This window comes from Peromyscus leucopus, chromosome 4, assembly GCF_004664715.2.
Source record: "Peromyscus leucopus breed LL Stock chromosome 4, UCI_PerLeu_2.1, whole genome shotgun sequence".
Taxonomy (NCBI): domain Eukaryota; kingdom Metazoa; phylum Chordata; class Mammalia; order Rodentia; family Cricetidae; genus Peromyscus; species Peromyscus leucopus.
In genome coordinates, this window is record NC_051066.1 from 6,521,605 (window position 1) to 6,536,232 (window position 14,628).

At 51.0% G+C, this 14,628-nt stretch overlaps 1 protein-coding gene across 2 annotated transcripts in view; it reads left to right on the forward strand.

Moving 5' to 3' along the window:
* The window catches only part of Stxbp1 (syntaxin binding protein 1), a 63,599-nt gene that overhangs the window by 37,205 nt on the left and 11,766 nt on the right, over positions 1 to 14,628 (forward strand). For both annotated transcript variants that reach the window (XM_028884753.2, XM_028884752.2), the window contains exons 8-16: positions 621 to 705; positions 1,491 to 1,621; positions 4,204 to 4,311; positions 5,686 to 5,746; positions 6,766 to 6,831; positions 7,424 to 7,504; positions 9,866 to 10,004; positions 10,700 to 10,809; positions 13,067 to 13,168. In XM_028884753.2, coding sequence (XP_028740586.1) covers positions 621 to 705; positions 1,491 to 1,621; positions 4,204 to 4,311; positions 5,686 to 5,746; positions 6,766 to 6,831; positions 7,424 to 7,504; positions 9,866 to 10,004; positions 10,700 to 10,809; positions 13,067 to 13,168 — 883 coding nt within the window. The remainder of the gene's footprint in view (positions 1 to 620; positions 706 to 1,490; positions 1,622 to 4,203; positions 4,312 to 5,685; positions 5,747 to 6,765; positions 6,832 to 7,423; positions 7,505 to 9,865; positions 10,005 to 10,699; positions 10,810 to 13,066; positions 13,169 to 14,628) is intronic.

Sequence of the window (14,628 nt, forward strand, 5' to 3'; positions counted from 1 at the left end):
GATCTGCTGAGGCTTGAGACCTGTAGCTGCTCTGGCTCCTGGCTTTCCTCATTGCTGGTATTCTCTGACCAAAAAAAAAAAAAGTGGTACAAGGTAATAAAGGGGCTGTGTCCAACTTCCTGACACAGTAGTGGGAACTTGCTGGGAACAGAGCTGCAGTGGCACTGAGGCTGGCGAAGGTGTAGATGCTGCCATATCCTCTAGGAGGCAAGGGGGCTGAATGGAGGAGAGATTATTTCTGCTTCCACTTAGGCTAGGAGGAGGAACAGGAGAAATCATTCACAGGCTAGACACTAAGGTGAGCATTTGATTTTTCCTTTTAAACTACATATGTAGCATATTGGTTTGTTTGTTTATTCTTGAAGCAGGGTCTTACTATGTAGCCCAGGCTGACCTTAAACTTGTGGTGGCTGTCCTTCCTGAGCCTCCCAAGTGTCGGGGTTGTAAGCATGTGCTGCCATGCCTCACATACGTGGGGACATTCTTACGGTAAAAATCCTAATATACAATGCCCCCACCTCTCCTGTCCGTCCTGCACTGCCTGGCCTCCTGCCTGGAGGCACTTGGCACGTGACTTGGATGCACAGGTGGCTCACCATCTGTCTTTCTCCTTTGGTCAGGGAATACAAGGACAATGCCTTGCTGGCTCAGCTGATCCAGGACAAGCTGGATGCCTATAAAGCTGACGACCCGACAATGGGGGAGGTGAGTCTGGCCTTGGACAACAAGGCTCTCACTCTGAGTAAACAGTGTTGAGTGGCAGGCCTTGGGCCAGCCTGGCCCTGCAGCTCGCTGAGCATGTGTGAGGGCTGCTTTCCCTACACCGTGAAGTGCCCCGTGCCTCTGGGCCAGGCTGGTGCAGAAACATGCAGAATGGCTAGGGTGCCCAGCTTGTCCTCTTTGCTAGGACTCCCCGCTTCAGCCCTGAACGTCCAGGGGACTCCCCAGTAGCAAACGCAAGGACAGCAAGTTGACATTGGTGCCGACTCCTATGCTGTGCAGTGCACCCCAGTCTTGTTTCACTGGGGTTCGCACGCACTCCACGTGTGCACGGTTCTCTGCACTTTTAACACATACGTAGGTGTGTGTAACCAGCGCTGCCATTGAGACGTGGGGCTGGGGGCTCGGGCACAGCTCAGTGGCAGAGCGGTGCTTACTTAGCGTGTGCGAGACCCTCGCTGATTCCCGCGACACAGAACTCTGGCACTAGGGCTGTGGACTGTAGTGAACCCCAGGGTTGGGCGCCCGGTTAGTCACCGTTTGTAATGAACTGGTGCTCTGTCGCATGCTCTCCCTCGGGCCCAGCCATAGCTTCAGGGCTGTGTCAGAGGCCCTTGGTAAACGGGCACATCCCCCGGAGTAGCTGGTGCTCTTGGCAGCAGGCACAGCACCAGAGCTCAATTCTGCCCCCCTGGAGCAAAGCGGTCCCGCTAGTTGGAGTAGCTCAAGTTGTTGTGTGGCTTTTGAAGTGTCTCCCGGTTTCCTGCCAGGGTCCCGACAAGGCGCGGTCCCAGCTCCTGATCCTGGACCGTGGCTTCGACCCCAGCTCTCCTGTACTTCATGAACTGACTTTTCAGGCTATGAGTTATGATCTGCTGCCCATCGAGAACGACGTTTACAAGTAAGTCTGAAGTGACAGGGTCTCAGTGACCAGGGCTGCAGGCGACAGGAATCCTCCTGACCAAGGAAACGGATGTGTTTGTGGTTTTTTATTTTTCTATTTTTGTATATGTGTGCATGTCATGTATGATATGCACGTTTGTGGGGTGTGTGTGTGTGTGTGTGTAAGTAAGTGTAAGGGCAGGCCCATAATTGATATTGGATGTCATGTTTGATCGCTTTCTGCCTTATTAAGGCAAGGTCTTGAACTGGACCTAGAGCTTGCCAATTTCGGCTAGTCTATCTTGTCAGTTTACCCCAGGACCCCCGTCTCTGCCCCCCACTTCTGGGATTGCAGATGACTGCTGTCCCTGCCCCACATTTATGTGGGCTCTGGGCATCTGAATTCTTGTCCCCACACTTTCGTGGCAAGCTCTTTATCCACTGAGCCGTTTCTCTAGCTGGAAAAAGAATTTTTTTAGAGGGGGGGTGTTTTGAGATAGGGTTTCTCCGTCTAGTTTTTTTTTTTGTTTTGTTTTGTTTTGTTTGTTTTTTGTTTTTTTGGTTTTTCGAGACAGGGTTTCTCTGTGTAGCTTTGTACCTTTCCTGAAACTCACTTGGTAGCCCAGGTTGGCCTCGAACTCACAGAGATCCACCTGCCTCTGCCTCCCGAGTGCTGGGATTAAAGGTGTGCACCACCACCACCTGGCAAGAATGTTTTTAATATTAGGAAAAGTATGTGCATTGATACAGTTTCTTAGATAAGCCTATGAGGTTTTCTGTGTGCTTCCCCAATCCATTCAGCATTTCTAGGTGCTTGCTGACAGGACAGAACAGTTTCATAGCTCACATCAGTTCATAGCTTCTTAGATGTGCTGGTTTTATGTGTGTCTTATTCAGAATTGAAAGTTAATTACAGATCACAAAATACAATTGTGATAAAATATTTCAGCAGGGTATTTAACTGACCATTCTGTGCAGGGGAGCTGCTTTCTTCCTTATAGAAATATTACCTGCCTGTAACTTCAGCACTCAGGAGCCCGAGAGAGGAAGGTCCTGAGTTTGAGGCCAATCTGGACGACTTAGTGTGAAAGCCTGTCTCAAAACAAAGAGTGGCCTGAAAATGAACATTCTGAGGCTTGGAGAGATGGCTCAGTGGTTAAGAGTACTAGCTGCTCTTCCAGAGGTCCTGAGTTCAATTCCCAGCACCCACATGGCAGCTAACAACTATTTGTAACTCCAGTTCCAGGGGATCTGACACCCTTTCCTGGCCTCCAAGGCCACCAGGCATGCACATGATGCATGGACCTAAATACAGGCAAAACACAATCATAAAATAAACAAACAAAATGATTCTAAGGCTTATGATTCTAGGGCTAGAGAGATGGCTCAGTGGTTAAGAGCCCTTGCTTCTCTTGCAGAAGACAGGGTTCAGTTCCCAGCACCCACAGAGAGACTTAAAACTGTCTATAAGCCGGGCGGTGGTGGCGCACGCCTTTAGTCCCAGCACTTGGGAGGCAGAGCCAGGCGGATCTCTGTGAGTTCGAGGCCAGCCTGGGCTACCAAGTGAGCTCCAGGAAAGGCGCAAAGCTACACAGAGAAACCCTGTCTCGAAAAACCAAAAAAAAAAAACTCTCTATAATTCCAGTTCCAGGGGAACTGACAACCTTCCTCTGGTCTTTGTGGGCACCAGGCACACACATCACACACGTGGTACACATACATACATACATACATACATACATACATGCAAACACTCATACACATAGAAAATAAATACATCTTTTTAAAATGAAGTTTCACTGGGTGTAGTGTTGCATGCCTTTAATCTAGCATTTGGGAGGCAGGTGGATCTTTGTGAGTTCAAGACCAGCCTGGTGTACATAAGCAAGTTCCAGGACAGCCAGGAGAACATGGAGGCACCTTGTCTCCATTAATTAATTAATTAATTACTAATTTAAAATGAATATTCTAAAAATATTTTAGCCCTTCTTTCAGCCCTTCTCCCTTTTGGTTCCCGGGATTCTTGCCTCCTCTGGCCATTCATGACTCCATGGGTCCATATGCGATGTGGACCCATCGCAGAAGCTGCTGGAAGCTTTTTAGGCACCATGCATTTCCCAGAGAGGGGCGGACAGATGTGGAGTCTTTCTGTCCTGTGTAACTGGATTCACTTTAACTGCCACAGGCCCTGCCCTCCTCCCAGCCAGCTCTGAGGAGTTAAAGCAGGACACCAGGGTGTTGGCTTTGAGCAGAGCCTTTCTCTTTGCCCAGGGAACTGCCCACTTGGTCCTGCCCAGATGACCTGGCCAGCCTGTCAGGTGGTCAGTGGTGTTATGAGCCACGCCTAGAATCACCTGGCAGCTGAGAATGCAGGTGTTATCCTTAGGAACCAAAGGCGACATCTGGGTATGGAGGTGCACACCTGTGACCCTGTGACCCCGCACTGGGAGGGGCAGGCAGGAGCACCAAGAGGCCTGTCTTAGCTACTTAAGGAGTCTGAAGCTGGCCTGCGACACAGGAAGTCATGTCTCAAAAAACCAACAAAGCATCCAGAGGGGGCCAGGAGGAGAACCCAGGCCACCCAGGTCTTCTCTCCTGCAGATATGAGACCAGCGGCATTGGAGAGGCACGGGTGAAGGAGGTGCTTCTGGATGAGGACGACGACCTGTGGATCGCACTGCGTCACAAGCACATTGCAGAGGTGTCCCAGTAAGAACGCTGCTGCACCTTCCCCAGGGTGGGCCCTTAACCCTGTATCAGAAGTGACCACACACACCCAGCAATGTAGGGCGTGAGCTCATCCCCTTGGCAGAGTTGACGACAGGCTGCCGAAACTGGCAGGTTCCTTGAATGTGTGCTGCTTCTCCGACTTGACCACCTGAAGAAGCCCACAGCTCAGGAGAGCTGCCCGAAGGACTCTGGGAAAGCCCTGGTGGCACTCTCAGAGGAGTGCTTCATAAACACGGAGCAGAGCGTTAAAGCAGTCCGTCCCACTGTGCATCCGCTGGGCTGCCAGGCAGGCTTCTGCTGGCCCCTCAAGCGACTGCTTATGTCCTCCGACTGAGCTGCCATTGATAAAAGAGCTTCTTGATGTTTCCTGTGTGTAAATGCAGAGGGCAGGGACGGCAGCTCCCTGTTTAGAAAGGCACACTCTGTCTCCTTCAGTTGGAGTGTCTTCATAAAATTCACAAGGAAAAGTGAGAAAGCTTTGCACCCTTCGGTGGTTCTGTTTAGGGAAGTGATTGCCAAAACTTTTTCATCACTCAGCCTTAAGAAATCCTGATCCGCTGGGTGGCAGTGGCACACGCCTTTAATCCCAGTACACGGGAGGCAGAGAACTCTGTGAGTTTGAGGCCAGCCTGGGCTACAGAGCAAGATCCAAGACAGGCACCAAAACTACACAGAGAAACCTCGTCTTGAATAACGAGAGAGAGAGAGAGAGAGAGAGAGAGAGAGAGAGAGAGAGAAATCCTGATCCATAGGCAAGGGTGTAGCTCAGAGGCAGAGCCTTTTCCTGCTGTTGACAAGGCCCTGGGTTCCACTCCCAGCTCCACAAAAATAGTATTTTAGTAGGGGGTGATTTTTCTTGTTGTTTTTCAAGACAAGGTCTCTCTGTGTAGCCCTGGCTGTCCTAGAACTCACTCTGTAGACTAGGCTGGCCTCGAACTCAGAGATCCTTCTGCCTCTGCTGGGATTAAAGATATGCACCACCATGCCCAATATTGGGGAGGAAATCCTGACCCACATTTCTTGTCATTAAATTTATTCATGAATAAGTCGTATACTACATATATTTGTATTTTCCAAACACAAAACATGAATGCTTCAGTTGTATGCACTTGGAAAAGAAGACAGTAAACACAGTGGGTGTCCTGCACTGTCCCTGCTGAGCCATCCCACACCCCTGCTCTGGAGACCCGGGTTTAGCGGGCCAGTGAGAACAGCAAGGGTCCTTCCCTTTAAACTCATTCCTCAGTGGGAAGAGAATTGCCACCCAGTCCCAGGAGGGCTGCGCGTGACCCCAGTGGCCTCTGCAGAGCCCTGGGCACTGTGTTGAGTGTGGTTCCCTCCTCCATTTCACAGGGAGGTCACCCGGTCTCTGAAGGACTTTTCCTCCAGCAAGAGAATGAATACTGGAGAGAAGGTAAGCCCAAAGTCCTGGGGTCAGTAAGTCATGCCGGTGCCTGGACACCCTGAGGGTGTCTTCTCTGTGTCCCGTTAGGAGTGGACAGGTCATATTTCTCCTTCACTGAATGCCTGCTTTGTTTTTGATTTAAGATTCCTATCTGAAAACAGAACACTGAGCTCTGGCGTGGGGCGTGGCTCAGTGACAGAGTGTTTGTTCAGTATCACACACCAGTCCTGTCTTCCAGGTCTGTGGACAGAGCTTCCTCCTACTGGAGGGTTAAGAGTTCCCAGTGAGGAGCATAGCTGATCTTAAGTCAGAAGAATCACGAGTGTTTTCCTGTGGTGGACTTAGAATTCATAACCTCACCTACTGAGATCACCCCTGGCTCTGGCCTCTTTTCACTCGGTTAGAAACATCATGTCCAGTCAGATGTAGTGGCTTTTGATCCCAGCCAAGATGCTCTGCAGGTCGCGTCCCTTGCTGCCGAGCCTGACAACCTGAGTTCAGTTCCTGGAACCCACGTGTCAGAAGGAGAAAACTGACTCTGCAAGCTGTCCCGAGACTTCTATGATTGTGCTGTGTGTTCATGCATGTGTACTTGCATACACACTAATTAATTAAATTATAACTTAAATGGCTGGAGAGATCGCTCCGTGGTTACTCACTTATGGCTCCTGAGCCAAGTTCAGTTCCCAGAACCCACACCGGCTCACAGCTGCCTCTAACTCCAGATCCAGGGGATACCATGCCTTCTTCTGGCCTCCACTGACACCCGAACCCAAATGTGCACAAACCCACACACAGACATGGAATTATATAAATCTTTTAAGCATATGTAATAAAAATATAATTTAAAATTTTTACAGCTAAACATCAGGGTTTAATTGTCTGCCTGGCGACAGTTGTGACATTTGGATCAATACATTTGAGTCCTTGAGTGGACACTTGTGAAGTCTGGTGTGGCTGCTGTCCTGTGCCCTCCAGCTTCACAAGGCTTCATTAGGTCTAGTGACACTGTGCTTCTTTCCTCATAGACCACCATGCGGGACCTGTCCCAGATGTTGAAGAAAATGCCCCAGTACCAGAAGGAGCTCAGCAAGGTACGGGGACCCCACCCAGACTGACTCGGGGTAGCCGAGCTGCAGCCCCCAGGCGATGCATGGAAATCTGCAGATTTTAGGTTCCCTTTTTATTAGGAAAGGGAGACAGAAGAAAGGCAGAAATCCTGTTTCCTGTCACTTTCTTCTCTCTTCTCATCTTTCTCCTTCTTTTTTCTCCCTTGCTGCTGACTGGAGGTCTCGATGCCTCACCACACGGGCCTTAGCCAGTCAGTACTGGCTGTCCTCACACAGTGCTGGCCTCCCTCAGAGTGGCTGATGGGAGAGAGGGCCAGGGGCCGTCAGGGCTTCGGTGTCCTGATCATAAAGGTGGAACAATGTCACTTACCTGCATATGTTTACCAGGTGTCCCACCCGTCCCATGTTCAAGGAGTTGCTTGTGAAGGGAGATGTGCCTCATGCCACTCCACCCTCCTAAAAGATCTCTCCTTCCTCTGCTGTAGGCTGTGGTTTGCCCCACCCCCTCAAGAACATATTGTCTTTTGTAGCCACTGGCATCGGAGTCCCTAGTGAGGACACTCAGTGTCCCATGACCCAGTGGCTGTGCCTCTACTGAGTCTTGTGTTTCTCCTAGTACTCGACTCACCTGCACCTTGCTGAAGACTGCATGAAGCATTACCAAGGCACCGTAGACAAGCTCTGCCGCGTGGAGCAGGTAGGCCTGTCTTCCTCTCCTTCTGCAGGGCACAACTGCTCTGCCTAGTCACCCCCACTCAATTTTAACCTCTGACCTTGGACCTCTTGCAGAATCATAGGATCTAGAGAAGGGAGAGCCTATGACCCCGGCTGTCTCAGCTCTGGAGCCGGTCTGGCTCCGCTCTGACGGGTAGGGTCTAGAAGGATCTGGAGTGCTGTGCCATTTGGAGTTTGCATGCCTGGCTCTTTCCAAAGGCTCTGTTTTCCCTGGAATGGCAGAAGACAGCCCTGAGGAGTTGTGAGCCTGGCCGGGCCGGCTGCTGTTTGTGTTTTCATGTGGTCTGGTCCCGCTATGACCAGACCGGCTCTGGAGCCCCGGATGTCACTGCTGCAGCAGGGCATGAGTCTCCCCACCTTGCCAACCCCAGGCCGGGGACTGTTTAGACTGACTTCTGCCATCGCTGGTGTCTCTAGAGCCCTCTGCGTCCTGTTCCCTGTTGGCTAACTCACAGCACCAAGGCCAGACGCGTGGGGGCAGAGCCGCTGAGCTGTGGGGCGGCTATTTTGTTGTGGATTTCAACCCCCTTGGGTAGCGGTCTTGGAATCAGACCCAGGGCCTCACATCGACTGAGCAGCCCCTCTGTCAGCTTCTAAGGAAGGAAGGAGAGACGCCGAAAGATTGGAAGTGCCAGACTTGGTGGCACAGGCCGGTCACAGCTGCCTAGGAGGCTGAGCCAGGAGGACCACAGGTTTCCGGGCAGCGTGAACAGCTTAGAGAGACCCCATCACACACTCCCCACCCCCATCGAAGCCCCTCTGAAGCCTTAGTTGAAAGTCTCCTTTTTACAGAACAACATCAGCTCATGCTTTTTAGTGTGGAGTGGAGACCTTCCCCTTTGGCTTGCCGTGAGGGCTCAGGGCAGGGGTGCACGCTCTGTCCAGTAGTGTTGCCTGGGTTAGAAGGGAAGCAGTCCTCCCCTCTGAAAGTGCACCCATTTAGTGGACAATCTCCGCAAACACACATCCTCTCCCCAAGAGCTCAGCCATTGAGAAAGCAAGTTCTGTCTAGTCAGTAAGAAGCGAGTTCAGGGCTACACAAAGAAACCCTATCTTGAAAAAAACAAAAAAACAAAAAACAAAAAGCAAATTCAGATTAACTTTGGAAACACAATTCTTTTTAAATACTAAAGATATTAAGAAGTAATATTAAGAAGTTGGTTATAGTGGTGCACACCTGTAATCCCAGCACTTGGGAGACAGAGGCAGGCAGATCTCTGTGAGTTTGAAGCTGGCCTGGTCTATATACGTTCTAGGACCAGAGCTATAAAGTGAGGCCTTGTCTCTAAAAACAAAACAAACAAAAAGATTGAATTAGTTGCGTTTCAGTGAGCTTAGAGAATATGCTCTGGAGCTGGCAGAGTGGCTCAGCAGATAAACGTGCCTGCTGCCAAGCCCGACAGCCCGAGTTTAATCCCTGGAACCTACATGACGGAAGGAGAACCAGCTTCACGAGTCAAGTCGTCTCCTGACCTCCCTGTGTATCATGACACTTACACTAACATGATGAGAGCGTGCATGCATGCGTGCGTGCGGTTTTAATGAGGCTGGGTGTGGTGGCTCACACTTTTAATCCCAGCATTCAGGAGGGAGAGGCAAGAGGAGTTCAAGGTCAGCCTGGGCTACATAGTATGTCCCAGGGCAGCCAGCATTGCATGGCGAGACACTGTGCTAGTTTCTTCCTGCTGAGCACGTCTTCTGCAGCTCGGGAGAGGCCGGGGAGAGGAGGCCTGCCTTCCTCAGACCATGGCTGAATGTGAAATCACCATTTGTGTAAACTCCTGGGGTCTTGAGAGGGAGAGGAACACACCCCCCCACCCCCACCCCGCACCGGGGGCAACACTGCCCCCCACTCCGGCAGTGCCCGTTCCAGTCTTTCCGTGTTTCCTGTCATCCTCCGTCCCCCCAGCGTTGGGAGTCCGCTCTTGTTTCTCCTTACCCTTGGAAAGCTACAGGAAGACTAAGACCAGAGGTGACACTACTAACTCAGTGTGCCCTTCCGTGCCACGAGAGTCAGGGTGGAAGGAACCGAGCCGTGCAGCGGCCCCTTGAGATGCCCGAGTTTGCATGGGTGGGGAACAAGCCCTAAGTCCCTCAGCGGGTCGTGTGTCTGTCAGGTACGGGTTCCCGGCATTCCCTGCAGGGAACAGCACACCTCTGCTGTGTGGCCAGATACCATGCCTGCCGTTGTGCATGGTCACCCTGGGATGCCGTCAGCCCATCGCTGGGGGAGACTTAGGCATTCATAGATCGTGAGTTTTCTGAGAGTCACCCCGTCTAGACTCTCACCAGAAATAGGGCCAGCAAGGTGTGTTTTCTGCAGGACCTGGCCATGGGCACAGATGCCGAGGGGGAGAAAATCAAGGACCCCATGAGAGCCATTGTCCCCATCCTGCTGGATGCGAACGTCAGCACTTACGACAAAATCCGCATCATCCTTCTCTACATCTTCCTGAAGAATGGTAGGAGCCGGGAGGAAGAGGAGCAGAGGGGAGAGAACAGTGCAGATGCCAGTCGGGCAGCCCTGGGAGGGGAGCCCGGGAGGCCGAGGGCTCCTCCTGCGGGAGCTGCAGCGGGGCCAGCTTAGATGCGCCACAGGCCGAGCCTGCTCAGCAGCCTGAGTGACTAGAGGCAGGTGGCACAGACAGCCATCTGACTTCTCCTGACGGTTGGCCAGCACTCAGCCTGCCAGATGTTTCCAGGTGGCTTGTCATTAGTCATTGAGACCTTGCAACAACAGTATTTGGCCTGTAATCCTTTGGGAGGTAGAGGCAGGGGTATCAGGAGTTCAAGGCCAACCTTAGCTACAAAAGTAAGTTTAAGGCCAGCCTAGACTGCATGAGACGCTATATCAAACAAACAAACAAACAGTTTTCACCCATGTCATTGTACAAAAAGATGGGTACTGAGATATTCTTGTCTAGTGTGACTTTGGCACAGGGTGAGAACAGGGAAGGACCGCTGGGAAGAGGGTAGAAACAGACTGGGAGGGACGTCCCCATGGTCATCACAGGGGGCTAGAGAAGAGTGGAAGCTTATGTTGACCCCACCTCAGATGTGGTGGAACTCTGAGGAGGAAAAGGGAAGCCATTGGCTCTGATAATGAGGGTGGGAACGGCGGGGGTTAGGTGTGGTAACCAGGAGTCTTGTTTTTCAGGCATCACTGAGGAAAACTTAAACAAACTCATCCAGCATGCCCAGATCCCCCCGGAGGACAGTGAGATCATCACCAACATGGCTCACCTCGGTGTGCCCATCGTCACAGACGTAAGGGCCAGTGTATAGGCAGGGAGATTGTGGGAGGGTGGCGCATTGTATCCTCTCTACATTCATGATTGACAGCCCCTGTGATGTACCACCCTCAGCATCCAGAAAGGGAAGAGAAGGGAGGGGGAGGGTAGGTGTTCCTGTGTTGGGGGCCACTCGCAAATAACCACTCAGTTATAAGTCTTAATATTAATTATAAGTGCTCGACCAATAATAGCTCAGGCTTCTTACTAGCTAGCTCTTTTTTTTTTTTGGTTTTTCGAGACAGGGTTTCTCAGTGTAGCTGAGTGCTTTACTAGCTAACTCTTACATTTAAATTAACCCGTAACTCTTATCTATGCTCTGCCACGTGGCTTGGTCCCTTTTCTCAGTACATCGTGCCCATCTTGCTTCTCCTGCATCTGCTGGTGCTTCTGACTCCGCCTTCTCCTTCCAAAGTCTCAGTTTGGCTCTTCTGCTAACCTTATCCTGTTCAGCTATTGGCCAGCCTGCTTCTTTATTAAACCAGCCACAGTGACATATATTCACATAGTGTGCAGGAATATTCCACAGGAGGGAAAAGAGGAGAGACAGAATCAGAGAGGTGGACAGAAAGGACAATGAACCAGTCAGGAACTAGACATGGATCTAGGAGTCACGTGGTCTCTAAAGCTGAGCCATCTCTGAACTCATCTGAAATAGGCCACTCCAGTTTCCCGTCATAGCTCGGCGTGACCTTGCCTTTGGACACATCAGGCTCCGCACCTCCCATAAGGGGGGCAGCACCACACTGTCAGGCGGGCCCTTTTGCTCGCTCTGGCTTTGGCAGTGGGGTGACAGAGAGTGACATCAGGCAGACAGTTCAGAAGGTCAGTGTGCTGCGAGAAAGTGGGCAGCCCCTCTGTTTTGGATAGCGCCTTGAACCCCACACGGAGGAGCCCCCCTGTGTGCCCCCTCCTGGAGGCAGACAGCCCATGGAGCAGAGCCGGCAAAAACAACGGGGATCTTCAAGAGGGACAGGGCTCCATTGACCTTACCAGTGACCTGCCGCTGGCCGGGTTTGGTGTCTTCAGAACTTGGGTCGCAAAGGCTTAAAATAGTGGAACTGATTCACCTAGAACAAAAACCATAAGCAAAAACTTAAGTCATACCCAACAAGTGTTCTCCTTAATAGACAGCAATTTTTTTGTTTATTTTTCGAGACAGGGTTTCTCTGTGTAGCTCTGGCTGTCCTGGAACTCACTCTAGCCCAGGCTGGCCTCAAACTCACAGAGATCCACCTACCTCTGCCTCCTGAGTGCTGGGATTAAAGGCATAACATACACCATTACTAAACTAGCAAATTCTTTTTAACTACCTTTTTTTTTTTGAGACAGAGTCTCACTTTGTAACCTGGGGCTGATCTTGAACTTATGATAATACTTTTGCTTCAGCCTCCTAAGCGCTGGGATTACAGGTGTGAGTCACCATGCCAATGTGAAGTTTTTTGGTTTTTTTCATCACAGCATTTATATATTTAAGCTCCTGTTTTAGTCACCATTCTATTGTGGTGAAGAGACATCAGGATCAAGGCAACTCATAAAAGAAAGCATTTAAGTGGAGGCTTGCTTACAATTTCAGAGGCTTAGTCCTTTATCATCATAGCAGGGACCAGGGCGGCAGGCATGCCTGGTTCTGGAGAAGTAGCTGATCCACAGACTGGGTTAGAGAGGCTGGGTGTGGTGTGGACTTCTGAAACCTCAAAGCCCATCCCAGCACATACCCACTTCCTCCAACAAGGCCATAACTTGTAATCCTTCTAATCCCCTCAAATAGTGACACTCCCTGGTAACGAAGTATTCAAATACATGAGCCTATGGGGACCATTCTGATTCAAACCACCAGAGCCCCTCCCCCATTTGGCATTTTTATGACTAAAGACCCATACTTTAGAGCTGGGCGTGGTGGTGCACTCCTTTAATCCCAGCACTTGGGAGGCAGAGGCAGGCAGATCTCTGAGTTCGAGGCCAGGTCTACAAAGGACAGCCAGGGCTGTTTCACAAAGAGACCAGTCTCAATAAACAAAATATCAACAACAAAAAAGAAGCAGAACCATAATTTCTCAAGTCTCCCTTGTTTTCAGAGTTTCTTAAAGAGGTACATTTTGAGGGCTACATTGGGCAGAACCTCTCCCCATTACTCATTGCCAATGCTAATTCTGAAGAGGGACCTTGAGAGAATTTCTAGAGGTCATTGAGATCCAGGTGGGGGAGCTGACCTGACATGTGCTTGCATTCAGTCCACACTACGCCGCAGAAGCAAGCCGGAGCGGAAAGAGCGCATCAGTGAGCAGACCTACCAGCTCTCACGATGGACCCCGATCATTAAGGACATCATGGAGGTCAGTTTGGGGTATGGCAGCAGAAGACAGGACTGCTGTTAAGGTGGTCTAGGTTCCAGCACCCCTGTTCTTGGGTAGCAGTGACATCCTATGATTTAGTTCCTTGTAGGACCTCTAGGGCTCATGAACAACCATGAGACTATGTCTTAGTCGGGGTTACTATTGCTGTGATGAAACATGGTGACTGCTGGGTGGTGGCGGCGGCGATGCCTGTAATCCCAGCACGCAGGAGGCAGAGGCAGGCGGATCTCTGTGAGCTGGAGGCCAGCATGGTCTACAGAATGAGTTCCAGGATAGCCAGGGATGTTACATAGAGAAACCCTGTCTTTACAAAAACAAAAACAAAAAACCCGCCATGACCAAAAGTAACTTGGCAAGGAAGGGGTTTATTTTGCTTATGCTCCATTGCTGTTCATCATCAACGTCAGGGCAGGAACTCAAGCAGGGCAGGAACCTGGAGGCAGGAGCTGATGCAGAAGCCACAGAGGGGTGCTGCTTACTGGCTTGCTCCCCATGGCTTGCTCAACCTGCTTTCTTATAGAACCCAGGTACATCAGCCCAGGGATGGCATCACCCACAAAAATCTGTCCCCTCCTACATCAATCACTAATTTAAGAAAATGCCCTACCGGCTTGCCTACAACCTGATCTTAAGGAGGCATTTTCTCAATTAGGGTTCCCTCCTCTCCTGTCAAGTAAAACTCGCCAGGAAAGATGGACACACGGCGACCTCAAGATCCATTTGCCCACTGTTCCAGTCTCAGGGTTAGAGTCCCATGCTGTATAAGAGCCTCTGGTGCAATACCCAGAAGAGCTGGGCTCAGGTCAGCACGCCAAGTTCAGATGAGGAGCATGCACAGCCTCTCCCAGGGGACATGGTCCTTCCCCATCACACCTCAGGCAGCTGCCGAAAGGCCTCACCAGGAGGCCACAGCCTGCCTACCTTCCCCCATCCTGTATTCCAGAGCTCTCCCATGCCAGCAGACAGACCTGGGCTCTGTGCCTCAAACTGGCCCCTTGGAATATCCTTGTCCTTATCTCCATGTCCCGAGTCCTGCTTCTTCAGTCCACAAGGTCTCACATTGTCTCTATGGCAACCTCACATGTCTGACTATCTAGCATCACAGAGTGATTGCATTCTGAATCCCCAGACTCTGGTCAGCAATGCTATTTACATATATCCCTGCTGCCCAGTTTGAGGCTATCTTTTGTTTTTGAAATTGGGTCTTGAGCCCAGGCTGGCCTTGAACTTCTGATCTCCCTGCTTTATCCCTGTGAAGCTCCAGCTATCCTGGAACTCACTACGGGAATCAGGCTGGTTTGAACTCAGAGATTCTGAGTTCTTCTGCCTCTTGAGTGCTGGGACTTAAGGGGTGCACCACTACCGCCTGACCCACTCTGGGGTCCTCTTCTGATGGGATGGTTCTGTCACCTTGCGTCCTGTGCCCACGGTACAGAGCT